Source organism: Centropristis striata, chromosome 19 (genome assembly GCF_030273125.1).
Source record: "Centropristis striata isolate RG_2023a ecotype Rhode Island chromosome 19, C.striata_1.0, whole genome shotgun sequence".
NCBI classification, from domain to species: Eukaryota; Metazoa; Chordata; class Actinopteri; order Perciformes; family Serranidae; genus Centropristis; species Centropristis striata.
In genome coordinates this window covers 26404156-26423941 of record NC_081535.1, presented here as the reverse complement: position 1 = coordinate 26423941, position 19786 = coordinate 26404156, and the positions used below count along the sequence as shown (strand labels likewise).

At 39.8% G+C, this 19786-nt stretch overlaps 1 protein-coding gene across 3 annotated transcripts in view; it reads right to left on the bottom strand.

Moving 5' to 3' along the window:
- LOC131992044 (WD repeat-containing protein 7) overlaps nucleotides 1-19786 on the bottom strand; it is a 162745-nt gene that overhangs the window by 132893 nt on the left and 10066 nt on the right. For all 3 annotated transcript variants that reach the window (XM_059357387.1, XM_059357388.1, XM_059357389.1), the window contains exons 8-11: nucleotides 19521-19666; nucleotides 18865-18967; nucleotides 6108-6255; nucleotides 3198-3313 (exon numbers count right to left, since the gene is read on the bottom strand). In XM_059357387.1, coding sequence (XP_059213370.1) covers nucleotides 3198-3313; nucleotides 6108-6255; nucleotides 18865-18967; nucleotides 19521-19666 — 513 coding nt within the window. The remainder of the gene's footprint in view (nucleotides 1-3197; nucleotides 3314-6107; nucleotides 6256-18864; nucleotides 18968-19520; nucleotides 19667-19786) is intronic.

Here is a 19786-nt window from a genome sequence, read left to right as displayed (position 1 = left end):
AGGACTTTGATGCTGTTCTTGCTTCTTTTAAGGCTTCTGTCACAGACAACAGAGCAGTTTCAGTTGAGTGACCGCTTTTGAAACCAGATTGATTTGGATCAAGAAGATTGTTCTGTAGGAGGAATTCTGAAAGTTGCTTAGCGACCGCCCGTTCAATAGTTTTGGATAAGAATGGAAGAAGTGAGACAGGACGATAGTTCTCGACTTCAGCAGGGTTGAGAGAGGGTTTCTTGAGAAGAGGTGTTACCCGAGCTGCTTTGAATGCGGTGGGAAAAGTGCCGGAGGACAGTGAGGCGTTAATCACATGTGTGACAGCTGGCGTGATGGTTGGGCTAATGGACTGAAGAAGGTTTGTTGGTATAGGGTCCAACGAGCATGTAGTAGGACGGCTACATGTCAACAGTTTGGATACCTCACTCTCGGAGAGGGGTGTAAAGCCAGAAAATGATGTGCTAGCAACTGATTCAGTGCCGCCCAGCTGAGATACAGAAGGACATGTAGTAGGACTTCTACATGTCACAGTATTAGGAGTCGGGTGGGGGTCAGAGAATTGGCTGCTAATTGCTGCAACTTTGCTTGTAAAGAAGGATGCAAATGTGTCTGCGGTGAGGCAGGTAGGAGGAGGAGGAGGCGGAGGGTTGAGTAGTGATTTGAAGGTGGAAAAGAGTTTCCGGGTGTCAGTGACACAAAAAGCAGTCTTTGCATCGGTGATGCTGCCTGAGAATGAGGACAATAGTGTCTGATAGTTTATGAGATCGTCGGGAAGTTTGGATTTGAGCCATTTTCTTTCAGCAGCTCTGAGCTTGGTACGCTGTGATCGGAGTGTATCAGTCAACCATGGGTGGGATGGGTTGGGTCGAGCAGGCCTTGTAGATAAAGGACATAGCCTGTTCAGACACAAGTTCAGAGTAGAGCAGAGTGAGTCAGTGGCATCATTAGCCTTCAGAGAGGAGAATGTGCTGAGTGGAGGTAGGGCAGAGGCAACAATAGAGGAGAAGTGGGCTGGGGATTAGTTCCGGAGGTTACGGCGGAACGTAACCATTGGTGCAGGAGCAGAGGGTTGCTCTGGTAGAGTGACATTAAACTGGATAAAAAAGTGATCTGACAGGTGGAGAGGCGTTACCACCAATGCATCTGTGGCACAGTTACGGATGAGAATTAAGTCAAGGTTCTTGCCAGCTTTGTGAGTAGGAGGATTTTGGACCAGCTGGAGGTCAAATGAATGAATTAACGTCATGAAGTTATTAGAGTCTGGACTGTCGAAGTGGATGTTCATGTCGCCCAGGACAAGCAACGGACAGTCATGATCAGGTATGGAAGAGAGCAGGGTATCTAGCTCATCTGTGAAGCCACCCAGCTGGCCTGGTGGACGGTAAATGACCACAACATAGGCTTTAACAGGAGCAGTTACTGTTATGGCATGGTATTCGAAAGTGTCATATCTGATGGAATGTAGCAGAGGAGTGAATTTCCATTTATTGGAGATTAGCAGGCCAGTCCCACCTCCTCGCCCAGAAGGACAGGGGGTGTGGGAGAGGGTGTAATTAGTGGAGAGAGCAGTAGGGGTGGCTGTGTTCTCAGGTTTGATCCAGGTCTCAGTGAGAGCAAGGAGCTGAAGAGAAAGGTGGTTTGTGTAAGCCGTGATAAAAATCGCTTTTGTTTACTGCGAATTGGCAGTTCCACAGGCCCATGGAAAAGGAAGTAACAGTGTGTGAGGACTGTTTGAGAGGCCGAAGGTTAGATAGGTTTCTGCACCTTTTGGCCAGTTTTCTGCATGGACCGGAGACAACAACAGGAATGGAGTGGCACATATTGTAAGACTGGGAGGGAATAGGACTGGTTCCCTTTGCTCGGTGAACTTGCACAGGTAAACTTGCTCGTCTTAGCCTCGTCCGTCTTACCCAAGGACGCTGCCGATTTAGCAGACGCCCCTGTTATTATACTGTGATTGGAATTGAACGCGGCTGTTCTTGCATTAAGGCTGATTGTGTCAAGCGTAGACCGCCCTCTGCCAGAGCTGTGAATGGTTGGAATTTCCAATTGAAGTGCAAAATTGCTCACACCTGGGGGTTGTTACCAACCCTAGATGGCCACTTAATTGCTCACTTGCCCTCACAGAGATGAATTCTCAGAATTCAGAAAGGAATGCAGATTTTAGGCTGATCACAGCAAATATTCAGAGAGATTCAGACCGCCCCAGCTGAAAAACTTACTAACTTACTAACCTACTGCCCCAGTCAGTATAGGTTTTTTAGTGAATTTCTGTATATTTTGCCAGGATATACTTTCACTTCTCTCAGTGCAACGCAACCAGAGGACTTTCGTCCGCAACCAGAGGACTTTCGATTTTACAAAAAAATGGTTGCGGCTTCTAACAAGAATAGCTCATCTTCCTTGTCTTCTGTCTTACACTTTGGAAGACTCTCTCTACACTGCTCTCAAAACTAAAAAATCCTGGATTTGATCAACTGGTGTCTCAACACAATTGACACTATCTTGTCCCTGGCTGCTCTCTCCGTAGAGGACATAGAAGATCTCTATCTATTCGGAACCTTGATAACAGGGCTTTTGCTGATTGGCCTAGGCATTGCTCTGGTTTATTATCGAGATACGGTGACAGCTGTCCAAAGCCCCATAAGGCTGCCCGTGATGATTGATACGATGGGCAGAGCTGTCAGAACTCAGACTCTCAGACCCCCCCTCAACCTCCCACAGACACCTGTTGACTGTCTGCTGCTGTCCGGGGGCCTAGGAGGGCCTAGAGGAGGCCCTCCTAGGCCGTAGAGGTTCGTTCGCTGCTTCTCCATCCAAAGTTTATTGTATATATGTTAATGTATATGTACGGACGGGTTGATGGCCAATTCTTCCATCCCTGTCTTCCTGTCCTGTCCACCCCATTGCCTGTTAAGCGTCTTTGAGTGTCTAGAAAAACGCTATATATATGAAGTGTATTATTATTATACATGTTTAGGGGAATTTTAGTCCTACTAAACCCTTAAATATTTTACTTATTGCTCATTTTATGACATTGATGAAAATCTGGCAGTAACTGTACAGATAGAAAACAATGTTCCTCTGACGACTTCGCATGTATGGCTTTTGAACTTTAAACTAAACAAAGACTAAAAAGATGTCATTTTGGTCAAGGACAAAAAAAACATACATTTGTGTGTGTGTTACATTGTCTGTGATCCAACCTTAATGGGTCCGTCTTTTCCAGGCAGAGCACTGAGCTGGTCGATGATCCCTGCAGACACGGGGGTCAGCTTATCAAACGCCTCCTGGAGACTGATGGTGGACGACACCTGCAGCTCTGCACAGAGACAGAGAGAGGCACAGGTACAGTCAGAAGACTTTTATGCAGATTAAATTTAATAAAAAACTAAACTTAAAGCTCAAAAGGAGCCTACGTAACCTAGTTAGTGATTTTCCCTATTCACACTTGTGCTTTTTACATATGCCATGGCATCAATTTCACCCTCTGTGCTGACTGTTAGGAGGTCTCTTATTTCTGAATCTGTCCAGTTTCCAGCCATTCTTGAAAAAAGAAGCTTGTTTGCAGACAAAAAGAACTTTTATTGAGCAAAAGCATTTTCGTAAATGCTAAAACGGAAACAGGTTGCGGTTCTAAATGCATCATCAGCAAAGTCTTGCGACTGGTTCACATGCTCCATGTGAGAGCTTCTTTCATCAGACGGAAGTAACCCTTTGTGTGCTTGTCCCTGTAATGTTACTGCTTTCATTCACAACACAGCCATACAGGCATTCCCTGAAACACCTTCCGGTGGGAAATTGATACAGTACAGATTTCTTTAAATATCTACCCCTGCTCCCATTCACACGTGACCCCATTTAGGAAATATTCCTTAACATTTCAGGGATGGACTGCATGTGGGAATATGGCATTAGACAGGCAGCTGGGCTAGTGATGCCTTGCTCCAAACCACTCAGTGAACTTTTCTTTTTAGTATAATTTTTGAAATTCATTGTCATTAACCCTTACATGTCTTTTATACTCCATTGGTGCATTTACTAGCCTCTCGTGACCCTCATGGCCAAAAAAGGCCACGCACACAACAACTGCTATTAAATCACCATACATTACATTTTTTTCCATAAATCTCTGAAACAACTTCAGACTTGTTCAAAACTACCAAACATTAAATCATTTTCAGAATTTAACCCTTTATATGCCAGTTTATATATTTGAAGTTTTCCATAATTTCTTCCAAAAAAAACACAAAAAATGAATTATTTTCCATATAATAAATTGTAGGGAGCTGGGCTTTTGGTGGTGATTAGAGTCTTGGATATGTCAAAGATTAGCAACAAAATTGATTTGATTGCATTAGTATTTTTTATGTAGTGCCAGAAATTATGGAAAAATTCAAATAAACTGACATATAAAGAGTAAAAAATTCTGAAAATGATTTAATGTTTGGTAGTTTTCAACAAGTCTGAAGTTGTTTCAGAGATTTATGGAAAAAAAATCTGAAAAAAATATTGATGTATGGTGATTTAATAGCAGTTTTAGTGTGCGTGGCCTTTTTTGGCCATGAGGGTTCACAACAGGGTAGTAAATTTGAGGAGGGCATAAGGGTTAAGGCATATGAATATTATTGATATGGTCATCTACTAAATAGATGTATCATGATGTGAGATACATCAAGATCTGGTAGCTTATCGCTTCTACAATTTCCTGGGAGAAACACAGACATAAAAAAAAAAAGTTTAAAAAAAGAAAGAAATTGAATAAATAAAATACACATTGTCATTCTATAATGCATATTGTGAGAGTTTTGTTCATTTGCATTGGAGGCAAGTTCCTTAAAAGGAAAATATTCATGTGATGAGCCCTGTAAAAAAAAAAAAAAAAAAAAAAACATGATGCATTTTGTCCACTAGATGGCACTCAGCCTCTGTGTTTTACCACCACCAACACTCAACACACACTAACAAGTGGTCATCTAAAATAACAATTGTTACTTAAAATTGTGTTTAGTATTAAGCAGTGGTGGAAAATTGGAATTACTCCACTGCGAACAAAGGCCTGCATTCAAAACTTACTGAAGTAAAAGTACAAAAGTATCAGCATCAAAGTGTACTTAAAGTATCAAAAATAAAAGTACTTGTTATGCAGAAAGGACCCACTCAGATTGTTCTATATGTTCTAAATATATTATTAGGTTATATGTGTTGATCATCTTTTTAATTTTCTCAATATAGGGCTCATTATAACTACTCAATATACAGTTATGAGGTTTAATTTAAAAAAGATGTCTAATCAATTTAAGCTGATCAGGTTTAATGTTAAATCTCGACCTGAAAAGTAACTAAGTACAATATTTGCCTCAAAATGTAGTGGAGTAGAAGTTGAAAGTTACATAAAATGGAAATACTCAAGTAAAGTACAAGTATTGATAGTGGAACATGATATACATAATTATCTGTGGTTCTCATATTTAACTATAACTAAAGGCCATTACTGTTGACAAAGTTAATTCTCATCCTCTGCTGATCTTTTCTTGCATAAACAGGAATATTTTTGTAAAGCTAGCTTTTTGAAGAAAGATAATTCTGTGAGGTGGCGAACATGAACACGATTTGACTGCATGTTTTGTAGGTATTTAACCCTCTGGAGTCCACGAAAGCGCCGGATTATGACTTCTTCATGAGGTAGAAACAAAGCAGCATGGAGCCCTGCTGTCAGCTTCCCTCTGATGTTTTGGCTTTTCCAGAAGTTTCCATGTCCAATTTAGATTTTACAGTGTGCGTTTCAAAATTTTTAATGCAATCTTTTGTGTTTACTGTTTTTTTGTGATTTGGGGCTATTTTTTGTGTGTATTTGTGTTTTTTATGTGTGTGTTCTGTGTGTTTTTATGGGGTTTTTTGTCATTTTTAATGTGTTTTTTATTCATGTTTTCTGTAATTTTGAGTGCAGGTTTTTTTCTTTTTGGTGTGTGTTTTTGGTGTTTCAAAATGGTGATCCAGTAAATCAAAATTACAAAATAATAATCAGATGAGGTTGTGACCCCCAGAAGTCATCTCGCAACCCCAATTGGGGTCGGGACCCCAAGGTTTAGAATAGCTGCTCTAGAGATCCTTACCTGCAGCGGTGGACAGCGGCTGCAGCGGCGAGGTGTCTGGGATGCTCCACAGGGACAGTCGGCCCGCTGAGTCTCCCTGGATCAGCAGCTTATGGAAGGGCTCTCGACGGCCGAAGAAGAAGCGAGTCACAGGAGGACAGATGAGGAGCTGGAGGACGGTGGGGCGAAAAGACATGTCAACATCTAAAAGTCTGCAGCCACAAATCTCCCCAATAACACCAGGAATAATAGTGTTTGGGGGAATTTCAGCCCAAAATTCATCAGAGCACACTTCTTCTTAAAAATTGGAGTATGACTTTAGCTTTTCATGCCATATTTGCTCTTAGTCTGAAAATGTGAAGCTGAAATGTTTGGTTTTGCTCTCTGGTTGGCTTCAAACAAACAGCAACGACACACAGCAAACTGCAGGAAAACAGAACCACACACCTCTGATTCAGCTGGACATCTGACTCCTCTACAGGCTGAAACATGAACAATACTGGCTGAGTCTAACATGCTGTTTGGGTTTTAAAGGGGCTTTCATTCAGGTAAGGGCTCAGAGGTACATGAAGTGTAGCAGCAAACTAAATGTAGCCACTGTAGAAGTCCAACGATCACACCCAAACTGTTGCTCCACCCATCAGAACGTGTGCTAATGCAGCACAGAGGAAAGACTGGTGGGGTTCAAACTACAGGGACATATCAGATGAGGGTCATGTGACTGAAGCTAAGTGGGCAGCTGTCTTCCTAGGACCTTATATAAACTAAACATAGTCATCCATCTATCTATTTTCCTCTGCGGCCCCGGATAAACATAGTCATGACTGACCTAATATTTAAATGAGTAAGACACAATGGACAAAGGGACATTTAGTCTCAAGTTTTAACGTCTTCTGGTTGCAGTCTGATGAGGTGTGTGATCTGAGTACCAAACCAATGTGAGCTAGTTTCCTGACTAGCTTAGTTAGAACTTTATGCAGCCAGTAAAAAGTAGCACGTAAGTTTGCAAACTAGCCAACGTTGGCCTGGTGTATAAATATCAGGAAAATACTGCACCATTGACTTTAGACCAGGTTTTTGTTGGCCAATTGCGCCATCGCTTTCTGCTGCTTCAAGACATGTCAAAAATGTGCCTGATTGCACCTGATCTAAGACCAACACGTCCAGGAGCTAATAACCACTAATCACTGGAAGAATAACATTGGTGCAAAGTGACCCGCTTTGTAGAGTTATGATTGACATTACAATCTGCCAATCCTCATCCAGAAGGAGCCACCAGCCACGTCAAATGTCTGGAGAAGGTGGCTATTTGCCGTTTCCATGGTTTCATTCACCGATATGTAGAGACTTATAAAGTCCATACAAAGTAAAGCATATTAAGATCATAACTCATATACAACAACTTCCTTACTTACTACTAATAAGCAATAATTCTGAGGTTATCGAGGGAAAACTCTGAGTTAATGGTTACTGGTTGTATAATAAGGCCATGCAGAATAAGGCATTAATAACTACTTAATAATGACTAATCAAGAGCCAATATGTTACTTATTTGCATGCTAATAAGCAACTAATTAATGTTGAATATGTGTTCCCTAATATAAAGTGTTACCAAATGGGTAAAACCATGTTTTGCAGAAAGTAAACAAGAAGTATAATGTTGCCATGTCAGTCATCGAGCTAGCAGTGGGCTAGAACTAGAGCTTGTATTGAGCCAGTATGTCTGTATGTACATTTTTGTGAATATTAAATTTTTCAAGACAGGGCCATGGCAAAGGTCAGCACTCTCCAATTGCCAATTGTGTCTTTCTGATTTCAAACATCAAATAAGCTGCCATCTCTGAAAATAGCAACTTGTGCTGATTCTATTACCATGTGTATGATCTCTGTGGGTTCTAGTTCGATTCTGGTTGCTGACATGAAGTCCAGCTTCTTCCAGTTACAGCTGGCAAAAATAAAACCACTCCTGCAAACACAGCACTTTGAGACGGTAATCCATGCCTTCGTGACCACTCGGCACATTTCACCGATTTTAGCTTCACTGCACTGGCTGCCCGTTCATTTTAGGATTAATTTTAAAATTATTTGATTTGTTTTTAAAGCTTTGAATGGTCTTGCTCCACCTCACCTCTCTGAGCTGCTACACCCGTACCCCGTATCCCAGCCGCTCTCTCAGGGCAGCTGACCAGCTGCTCCTGGTAGTACCAGAGCTTGGCTGAAGCTCAGAGGGGAACCAGCGTTTACCATCTCAGCTCCAAAACTCTGGAATAAATTGCCGCTGCACATCAGACAGGTCTCCTGACTGTCTCATTTTAAATCTCTCCTTAAAACCCACCTCTTCTCTTTGGCTTTTAACACCACGTAGACTGTTAATTTTATGATTTAATGTGTATACATGCATATTTTATTTTGTACGGGCAGTGCATTTTATTTATTTTTATTTTATTCTATTGTATCATATTGTATTTTAGTATTTTATTGTCTACTTATCTTTTTTATTGTTTTTATTTTATATTATTATTATTATTTTTTTTTTTATTGTTATATTTTATTGTGTTATAAACCCTGTGTTTGCTATAAACGTGTTATATAAATAAAGTGCATTGGATTGGATTGGACTCTGGAGTTATGACACTGTTGTCATTATTGGCAGTTTTGTATTATGTCAAATGTAGGTGGATAAAGAGTCTAAACATGAGGTTATATTTAAATAATTATACTGCTGTGCAACAGAGTAACTTTCCACTTTGCTAGTGATTTTATAATCTCTTTCCCACAGACCGAAGAGGGCATAGTTTGTGTTCTCACAGAAATAAGTTGTGATTTCAAGCTGTCGTGTTTAGGCTTGGTAACTCATAGATACACACATATTGGTACCTGGCCAATAGAACTTGGTAGCGTGTACATCCATTCCCTGTACGGGACAGGCCTAGCCCAAGAAGAATTAAATGTGAATTACTACAGTGTTCGGGGCTCACTCTAACTGACTTCCTGTGAGAATGATGTTATCCTGAGACCAGATCTGCATAACTTTACCTGTGACCTAAATAAACCCGAAAACCTTTACAATGACAAGTTTTCTTAACCACCAGTCACATGACCTTCATCAGACGTGTCCCTCATCAGCAGGAGTGGATCGGGTGTAATTCACAGTGGTTACCACCATCTATTAACAAGTGAGTTTCCCTTTGCTCGGGTCAGCAGGAGTGTGAGGTGTTCCGCCTGTCCACTGACGGAAATCATGGACAAAATCAAGAGCCATAGACATGGACAGTCGTGTCAAATCTATCACTCTGGATACATGAAAGCCTGACTGGTTTATACATGAGGTAGGAAACTCACCAGTGCTCTAATGTGAAAGAAGGAACAAGTGAAATGGGGTCAGTTTTGTTAAGAATCACCAAAACCCTAGTGATTTTTGTTTTGTTACCAGCCATGACAACATCTGACAATTTCATGTGTCATTTTAACTTTTTCCCAATCTAGCTAGTCTCACAAGGTCTCCTTGGTGGGTGCAGGTGTTAGTTCCCTGTGTCTTCTGAACCCAAACAAAAGTCTGCTTCAGCTCATTGATTTTGAACCTTTGTTTTAAGCTGACTACTTCTGGAACTAAATGAATACTGCTGGAATTATAACACTGAATTTCCACATTGTTTTGTTCACATTTTAAACCTCAACGTGGTCAGTCCAAAGGTTACTAGGGAACAATGGGGAACAATGGTGTGATGGGGGAAGGGCAGCTTAGCTTTTTGGGCTATTAAAAAGGGACAATCCACCCCAAAACAGAACCAGTTATGTTATTCCAGAACTGCTGAGTGGCAGTCACTTTCTGACTCTTGTTGAAGTCCAGGTTGTGTGATGATGTATATCGCCAAAACTTTATCTCTTGTATATATTTTCTAGATTCTATCTATGTCAGAAAACCAGTGGCTGAATTGCGTTAGCACAATACTTGAGCCATTTGGACAACACAGAGGCCCTCATTTATCAAACAAGCGTACGACAGAAAGTGAGCGTAAAGTGGGCATACGATCATTTCTACTCAAGGCTCGGCATTTATCAGTTTGGACGTGAGCGGAGGGTATGATCAGATCTCAGTCTGCTCTCAGCTCGTGTACGCAAATCTGAATCAGTGTGAAGTCCACACGTCTGAGTCGGAAATATGTCTATTTCCTCCTGTTGTTATTTGTAACGATGCACTTTGCTAATAAAGCTGACTTTAGGGGGGAAAAATCCTCTTTTTGGCCATATTGCGTCCTTCGATGTCGGAAACTCTCGAGGCGAGCCATCTGAATATAGGTATATATTATATATATTAGGGCGCGGTATTTAAATGACGCTTGTTTTGAGCCGCCACATTTATCTACAGCCGATCATTCTTACGCTGTAATTGGAGAGATATACGAAATATACACTCAGATCTGCGCTCGTTTCTACGCTCCTTTGATAAATGAGGGCCATTATGTCCTGATCCTTGCATGTGGGAGCAAAGCTAGAGCAAACCATCAAGATGCTGTTTTGCAAACAGTAGTGTAGTATACAAGGTAGACATAATTAATTTAAAAAAAACCACTAACTTTGCAGCGTTATTTCGACAGCTTGCCAACACAATAGCCTGACGCACATGGTGGCTTTAGATTCCTTAGATCTTTCTAGTTTCGTATCTTCAGTATATTCCTAAAAGTGAGGTTGGAACCCTAAATATCGATACTTGGCGGCCATGAATCAGTATAATATTGCCACGCAAAATATTGCGATACTATGCTGTATCAATTTTTTCCCCACCTCTAATACTTAATGCCAGTTAATGAACCTGGCAGTTCTGGTTCAGGGTGGAAAACAAACAGGAGGTTTACATCAGCAGGGGCAGTCAGTTAGTTTGCAGTATCATGCCACAACCTGTAGTTAACATGCTGACTGGTATTCTAACTCCGTGGCTTTACACCTGTGCAGGTTATGACACATACTTGCTGTGGCTATAGAGCAGTCAAAAGTGTCTTTAACAGAGAATCATTATGAATAAGGGCATTTCCAGGAGCTGCTGCCAGATAGAGGGTAGTGATAATGATGGACAAGATGAAAGCGTGTGAACCTGTGGGCGTGTAAGGAGGATGGGCTGCCATCACCGTAGCAACTACAAAATTTAAAGAGGTAGAGAAGCAGGGAATGGCTGAGGCATCCAGTGTGTACCACAGTCGGTGAGTTCAGCTCATCTGAACGCTGTAGACAATTACAGAGAGTATGCAAAGTGCCACCAAATGTTTTTAAACACACAACAACACACACACACACACACACACACACATAAAGTAAACCACATCTCAATGTAAGATGTGAAAGAAAATCAAACATCAGTGAGTGTTATGTGTGGAGCAGACAGCACTCGAGAGGCACAGAAAGACAGAGAGATAAAATCAACTCATGGTGACCTGCAACGATGTTTTGTGTTTGTTTCATTTGGCTCAGTACTGCAGGTGGGTGGGATCTCTACACGTTCTTCTGGATTACTTTAGGCAAGAATTCTTAACTTTAATTGGGTGTAAAAATATGAGGATGCACAGAAGCCGAGACCAGACGCGCTTGCAATTGGGTTGTTTTTTTTTTAATACCTTTATCTCAAGATAACAAGATAATTAATTTGTTATGTGCACTTTGAGTTGCATATAAATAAAGTTTGATTGATTGATTGATTGATTGATCCCAAGAAGCCTAGCGATGATATCTCGAGATAATGAGATTATTGACTTTATTTCCTGTAATGTATGAGTCAAATCAACAAACAGGAAATGCATTAAAGTCCCAGATCGAGCCGACAGTGACAGACTTGGTGAGGCTAGTGGAAAGATTAACTTACGACTACATCCAGTATTCAATATAACAACAAATGATATATAAAAAAAATAATGCATATATGGAAATAAGATTAAAGGGGTTTTAATCACAAGAAGCATAAATCACCTGTGTCCCTATACAAGTAAGAAAACTGTCAGGGAAATCTTTGTCTCCTTCCTATCCTTTGATTTTTGTGTTTTTCTGGGAAAAAATGACTGAGTTACTGTATCTTGTCATCTCAAGATAAAAGAAAAGCATCTAGTATTGAGATAAGGAGTTCATTATCTTGTTAACCCAAGATAACAAAGCTCATTGTTGTTGTTGTTGTTGTTGGGTTTCTCCCCAGTTACTTATCCAAAGATAACTGTGTTAAAAAAGTAATTGCAAGCACAGCTGCTCTGGGCCTCCGTGAGGATGAATTACAACGTGTAAAACTCCCATTGTTTTTCCTAACTATTGTTAAGTTACTGTCAATAGAAGCCAACAATTCCTGCAGGTGTTTTAAAATAAAGGCCTACAAGGACTGCTACTGACAGCATCTTAGCTGCATTTAAATCAAAGTACCAGTCCCATCTCAAAGATACAGTGAGCGACAGATAACAATATCTAGTCCTTATAGGTAAAAAACCTCCACCCAACTATTGTTCAAAGCCAGATAAAACAAACACAAAAGAACGTTTTGCTTGAAAGTCTGTTGGCCACACACAGAAACACCATTTCCTCCTGTCCTATCTGTACCTGATACTGTAATAAAATGTATAAAAATATGTAAAGGTTGCATCATATGCCTCATTTTAATATCTAAATATGCCGAAGACGCAACCCACAGTTGTGTCTGTTCTTTACCTGGATTTTCTTGTCCCTTATATATCAGAATAAGGCATCATTAGTGTTTATTTAAAACATATAAAATGTGTCAGATGAAAATAAAATTTAACCCAAAATGTTGCTTCCTTGTTGTACTTCCTTTTCCTTTCTATGCTCGTCATAAACTGGGGGACTCAGCAGGTCATTATTTTGTTAAAAAGCAGCTTGGGGACTTTGCATGCATCTTCATCATTATGAAGACAGATGAGGAGGGTGATGGTGCTTTTGGAGGAGGAGTTTTGTTTTAGTGGGAAGAGAGCATGGAATCAGGTGATCCAGAGTGAGTTCAGTCTCACAGTCAGACAGGAAGGAAACCAAAGAGAGGAGCAAACAAAACAGGCAGTTTACTTTCAGTTTCATCAACTCAGTGGCTCACACTTCTATTCCAGCACTTTGAAAATGAGTCAGAAGGATAATCATTGGTACATATCTAACATCTGTTATTCACGTATCATTTTTCTGCTAATATGGTGTTCCTCAAGGGTCAATTATCGACCCCTTGTTGTTTTAAATATTAATACTAACCATGCTCAGTCAGGTTATGTAGAACTAATGTGTTCTTGTTATATCAGGGGTTCCCACTAGAGCACAACCGATTTATCAGTTGGCGTATTTCAACCGGCTGACGTTGATGTTGCCGATTTTGAAATCACGACGTTGGGCTCAATGATTGTTGACTGTCAGCCAAACCTTTTTCCTAAACAATTAAACTCAAATCACAAAAAAAAAATTTCAGAGCTAAAATTTACACCAACAGATGGCAGGAAGTCAAATTCCCTCTGTGCTAATCTGACATACGCACAAAAAGAATTGAAGGCATTCACTAATGTAAGTGGACAGACATTAGTCAATCAGTCTTGAATAAGGTTAATATAGTTAACGAAAACTAACAAAATAACAAAAACTAGAACTGAAAAAATATTTTCTTTAACTGAAATAAAAAATAAAAACAAATTGTTGTTTTTTTCAAACTGCAACTAACTGAAACCGTTTTGTGTGGTTACAAAACTAACTAAAATATTGTGAAAATGTTCTTCGTTTTCATCAACTTTTTTTGTACAAAAGCCTTTTTGGTTGATATGAAATCTATTAACTGCTTGTTAGTGAACATGCAGGAACACATTGGTGAATCTGTTTGTTGAGACTGGGATGTTACACGACTATTTGAGTCGATCTCCATCAAAACCTTCAGCACTTCACTCCAACCAAAATTCAGAACACCTGGAGCTGCAAGAGTTAATAGCCTTATTGGGGCTGAGATGGATAATAAATGGAAATAAAGGCATCATTTATTGTGACCTCTGAATCTGGCACCCAACAAATACCCCATTACAAAAAAACTAAACTAAACTAAAACTAAGCATTTAAAAAAAAATACAAACTAGCAAACTTACTTATTAAAACTAACTGAATTTGAAAACAATTTCACAACGAAATTAAAACTAAAACTAATGAAAAATCCAAAACTATTATAACCTTGGTATGGAATAAACTTGTTAACAGTGCATACTCAAATTCTGAGCTTAGTTACTTTTGGTAAATTAGCATTAGTCAAGACACTGCAAACTACTTTGAGTTCTCGTACAGACAAACAAAAGATCAGACCCACCAGGTAATCTCCACTTAGTATGTAACCATTCATTGAGATTCTGAAATGCACCAATTCAGTATAGGGGTTTAGAGAGGATCCTTCATTAGATTGACTTCACCTGCCTGTTAATTTCCAAGGTGCAGGGTGCATGTGAGCCACTGAGTGGATGTCCATGTTTTCACTGCTGTTGTCACAGTTTGCTCCTCTCACCTCAGCTCAGAACTTTCTGGCTGAGCTGCAAATACAAGAAACCTTTTGTGAAAAAAAAACTAGTTTTCAATAATTTTCTGCCTCCTCATCGCCAAAGTGCATTTAGAACATGACACCGTTCTTAACTCTTACACCCAACTATTGGTCTAACTTCAATTTTAATTCAAGTTTAATTTAGCAAATATTGTATAAGACATATTCACATATTGTACATTCAGCAGCGTTATACAGAGTGACTATATTCAGTGGTATGGTCCTTTAAAAATAAAAATATGATGCTTTACTTTCATTCGATGGTGCAGAAAATCAAAAGTTAACCATTTTGCATATCCACAAGTAACCATTTGGCTTTGTTTAAGATTTGCAAAATGGCACAAGTTTGGAACTAATGTCTCTACTACGGTTTCTTTTTAAAGATTATTATTCCAACTACTAAATTGATAATGGTGTAAGCGCTGTAATTATGTCCAATTAAGCCTTTGCAGCTCAGCCAAAAAGGTGAACCTTCTTCTTTCTGCCTTTGGTATTTAGTGTGTTTTCTGGGCTTACTGGTGCCTCTAGAGGCCGGTGGTGGTAAAGCAACTCTGGGGTGTAGAGCTCCAAGTCGCACCCGCTGGCAGGGAGGCACATCACCTCCACAACCACCTCTTCCTCCTCCTCCTCACCTCCTTCTCCTTCCTTCTGAGAGGAGGGAGGAGGCCAAAGGAGGGAGAGGGTATGGCAGCATCCGAGGACAAGAAAATAAAAGGAACAACAAAAATACCAAAAAGGCACAGACAACAAATAAATACCTACAAGACAATAAATTATAAATAACAACAACATACTGGAGGTCGGAAATTAAATCATAACTAAACGGAACACACAAAACACCAAGGGTCAGGCTCACGCACATGGATTAAGCCTGGCCATTCACTATCTGATTTAACACTACAGGGTTCTGATGGCTAAGATCTTCTGAGTAATTAGAACTTGTAAAATGTTATTATTTAACTCTAAAATAATAGCCAAGACTGGTGGAATTGCCTGTTCTATGATGGTACCCATTCAGGAAAATGTACATTTCCACAGCATGGATTCGAACAACACGTCTCACGCACTCAGTGGGGATTGACACATTTAATAAAAAGGAATCCTATTTGATCTGTGAGACATGAGAGTGACGGTGTAGGTACCTGATCGGCTCGGGGTCCTTCATCTGCTGCTGACTATGTCACAAAAAAACACTATCTACAGCAACGCGACCCTTGTACAAACTAAGTAGCATTCGACTTAAATAGATAGACAGATAGACAGACAGATAGATGTGAGAGTGTGTGTGTGTGTGTGTGTGTGTGTGTGTGTGTGTGTGTCTATATATACTTGTCAGCTATTTTTCACTTATCTGTATGTGTATTTGTGTATATATACACACACATATCCAACAGAAACACAATTATTCTCATATTTTATGTACATTTACAGGAGTAGACCCAAAATAAAAAGCAGTTTATTGCTGCTTAGCACACAAATACACAAAACTTGAACGTTGGTTTCGCCACAGGCAAGCGTTGCTATGACTACAGCCCGTTGCCAGCCAATCACAACTGTCCGACATACAGCCAATCACAACTGTCAGTTGTAGAGCCAATCACAACTGTCAGTTGTACAGCCAATCACATTGTACTCCCATTCAAGCGTACAGCCAATCATATTGTGTGACGTAATCAACAGACGATTTGTGTGACGTAATCAGCAGCAGACGAAGGACCCCGAGTGGATCTGGTACCTACAACAAACATCAAAAACTCTAAAGACGCTAAACTAAACTAACAAAAGACGCGGCCAGTGATACTGGACTTTTGCAGTAAAGGAAAAACCAACAACACAGAACACAGTGCATTGATCAGTGATTGGGGGAAGTACTTGTGTTAAGAAGAGAAACTGAGAGCAATAGAGTGGTGATTATGCCATGACTGTTGAACTGATGGCATTAGGGCTGTGGAAATGTACATTAATACTAAAATTATCAAGACAAATGTCGCATTAATATCAATTTTGTGGTCCATCCATAGACTTTGACGTCACCTGTTGGTTTGTGGACTTCTGTTTTGAAACCTTAAGAACGGCATTTTGGCATTTATGTTTTCTTTTTGGAACCACAAGTGGCCAAATTTGGATCAGAGGCTAAAGGTAAGTTATTGCCTAGCTAGGTAACCAGTGGGTAAAAATTAACAGCCGACACCTGAGAGTGTCTTTTAGTACAACCAAACACCAAATTTAACTTTAAAGCATCATTACAGAATCAATGTTCAAAGCACAAACACAGACAACATCCAAACCAGACACCAAACACAGTGTTTGGTGTTTTGTCTTTCATAAGGTAGGCCCACCCTACGAATACCCTGCTATATTGTGCTATATTACTCTAAATGGGACCATAATTTACAAAATCAACATCGTGCTGTACTAAAGGGTTGAAGCAAGTGATTGAGTCCATAACCTAATTTGTACAATGTACAATACTGAGGTAATAAATGAGGTAGTAGGGGTCATTTTCTCATTGACTTCTATACAATTGGAAGCATGAATGTTTCAGGCACTTCTGCGTTGGAATTTTTTCAAATTACTCTAAAATTGCTGTAAATTAAAATTAAAGTATTTTTGTTTGTGGTGCCAGGGCTGTTTTACTACTACTCGATTTCTTTTCTCCCACCATGCACCTCTTTAGTTCAGTGATATCGTCACTTCATGGGGAGCTGTACTTAGTGTTAATGTTGTACAAACTACACCTCCAGAAAGTATGAGAATAAAAGAAGGCTGATGGTTGCATGATATCGTTGTTGTCATTTTAAAGGCTGGTCTTTGATTCATTTTGTCAAACTGCTCAGTGTGTCCAGACGAGGAGACTCCTTTTCCTTCACACCTTTAAAAAAAAAAATGACCCGGTCTAATCCATGTGCCTGACATGAGCCCTGGTGATCCTAAATTAAATTAAACAGAGTGGATAAAAGAAGTGGACATAGCCACCATGACATCACTAACGTTTTGAAGCCTTGTTTGACATTTTAGCTGCCACAATCTTGTTTTTTGGAGCCAGATGTGACCATATCTAGACCAGAGGGTTGATCTGACTGTTGGTCCGTCTTATGGGCTATTTCTATAAAAGTTACTGCAACTTTAACGGATCAACCAGGGTGATTGGTTCCCATTTTAAATATATAAAATTAGTTGAATAATTTCTCTGGAAGCCCTATTTTACATTTTTCTTATAGACTCTACAAGCGGACATCTTTTTGCAACCAGTGGAGTCGCCCCCTACTGGCCAACTGAAAGGATGCAGTTTTAAGGCACATCTGCATCACTTTTTAGACCTGGAGGCTACGTCCACTTCTTTTATACAGTCCATCAAACACCATCAATACAAACAAAACACCAGCACAGCACCATAGGACAAATACACAGAGCTACCTGGAACAGATGTAGCCATTGTACATTGTAGTCCCATTTTTACTGCTTACTGCAGTGCAGCAATTTAACGAATCATTTTGGTTATCATCATGTTAATTGGATTATCTAAGCCACCCTGATCAGTACACAAAATTTATTTCGTAACAGGACTTGTTTTCGTTCTATGAACCAACTTGTAACAGTCTTCTTTTTTGTATAGGCATACAACAGAAATTTCAAAAAAGTTGGGACGGTGTGAAAAACAGTTCAAACACAAGATATATAATGTCAAAACTTGGAAACAGTTTTGATTAATTTCATGTATTCTGTTTTTATTCATGTTTAACACCCAACCCCACCTTTTTTAAAATCTGGGTTATAACATAAGTTCTAATGCACAAATTTCACGCAAAAAGTTCTGGCAGCATGACCTATTTTGGTTCGCAAAAACTTGGCTAGTCAGGTTAGCCCAGCTTATATAGTTAACATGATGAAAAACACAAGAGAAGGCAGCTCTGCAAGATCCTCAATTAGATGTCCCGTCAACTATTGTTCCATCTCTGGAAACAGGTACATCAAACAGCTAAATAATAAGCAGTAAAGTTACACAGACACAAGTGGAGTAAATAAGAAAAACACCAAAATATCCTTCACAAGAAATATCTAAAACAGCTACAACTATACTACATTGTAATCATTTTTTCTAGTGTACCACAGGAGTGTACAGCACAACATTTCTCTAAATTGTTCGATGCGTTCCAAGACAATGCAACAATCAATTTCACATACTATTTAATAAACAAACATGACAAAAGCTTTAAACTACAGAGTGAAGAACAGACTACTGACCTGTTTGTCTGAACGGTCGGCAATGCTGTAGACCAGCGGGGGGATCGAGCCTTCTTTGGTTTTCCCAACATCACTGCGGAAATGTTCACTAGCGGGCAGACAGCTGAGGAAAACACACACACATAGACACACTAAGTTCTTCTGTGGTGACAATACTTAGCAGTAGTGATGTGCCAGTGAAGCCTCATGAACCATTTTCTTTATTTTCTGAGCCCACTAGATGGCACAAAAATGTAATATAAAGAATTTTATATGTATATACTATAAACAATTTATAATATTTGTATGTTATATGTATGTATATAGATATAGAGACCTGTTAAGGGGTAGGACTCTATACGTTTTTTTACTTCTTCCTACTCCCTTTCGAGCTTTCGAGCTTTTTTTGGCTTTTTTGTTTTGTTTTTTCTTTATTCATCTATTAATATTTAAACTTGTTTTTTTTTTTATTTGCTTGCATGTTCGAAATAAAGACAATCAATCAATCAATCACTCTGTGTTCAACAAAGAGCTGAAAGCACACTCAATTACCATTTCTTCAGCCTTTTTCTTTGAACCAACAGCACCATCTAGTGGGCTCAGAAAATAATGACAATGGTTCATGAGGCTTCATTGGCACATCACTACTTAGCAGTGATAAAGGTCGGGCAGTTTACCTGGCGGGCAGCTTGTAGATGTAACTGCAGCCGTCTTCAGTCCAGATGATGACTTTGTCCGCGGCGATGAACTCTCCTCCGGTCCAGGCCTGGTCGCTGTCACTGGACACTGAGCAGAGCAGCGAGTAGTCTCCTGCATCAAACACCTGACACACACAACAGAGCGATACACACGTCTTTATTATTGTAGTACGTCCCAGGCCAGGTCATGGTAGGGCCGAACTTTTATGTCCATGCAGTATTCTACTCCAGTACTTGATTAGTAT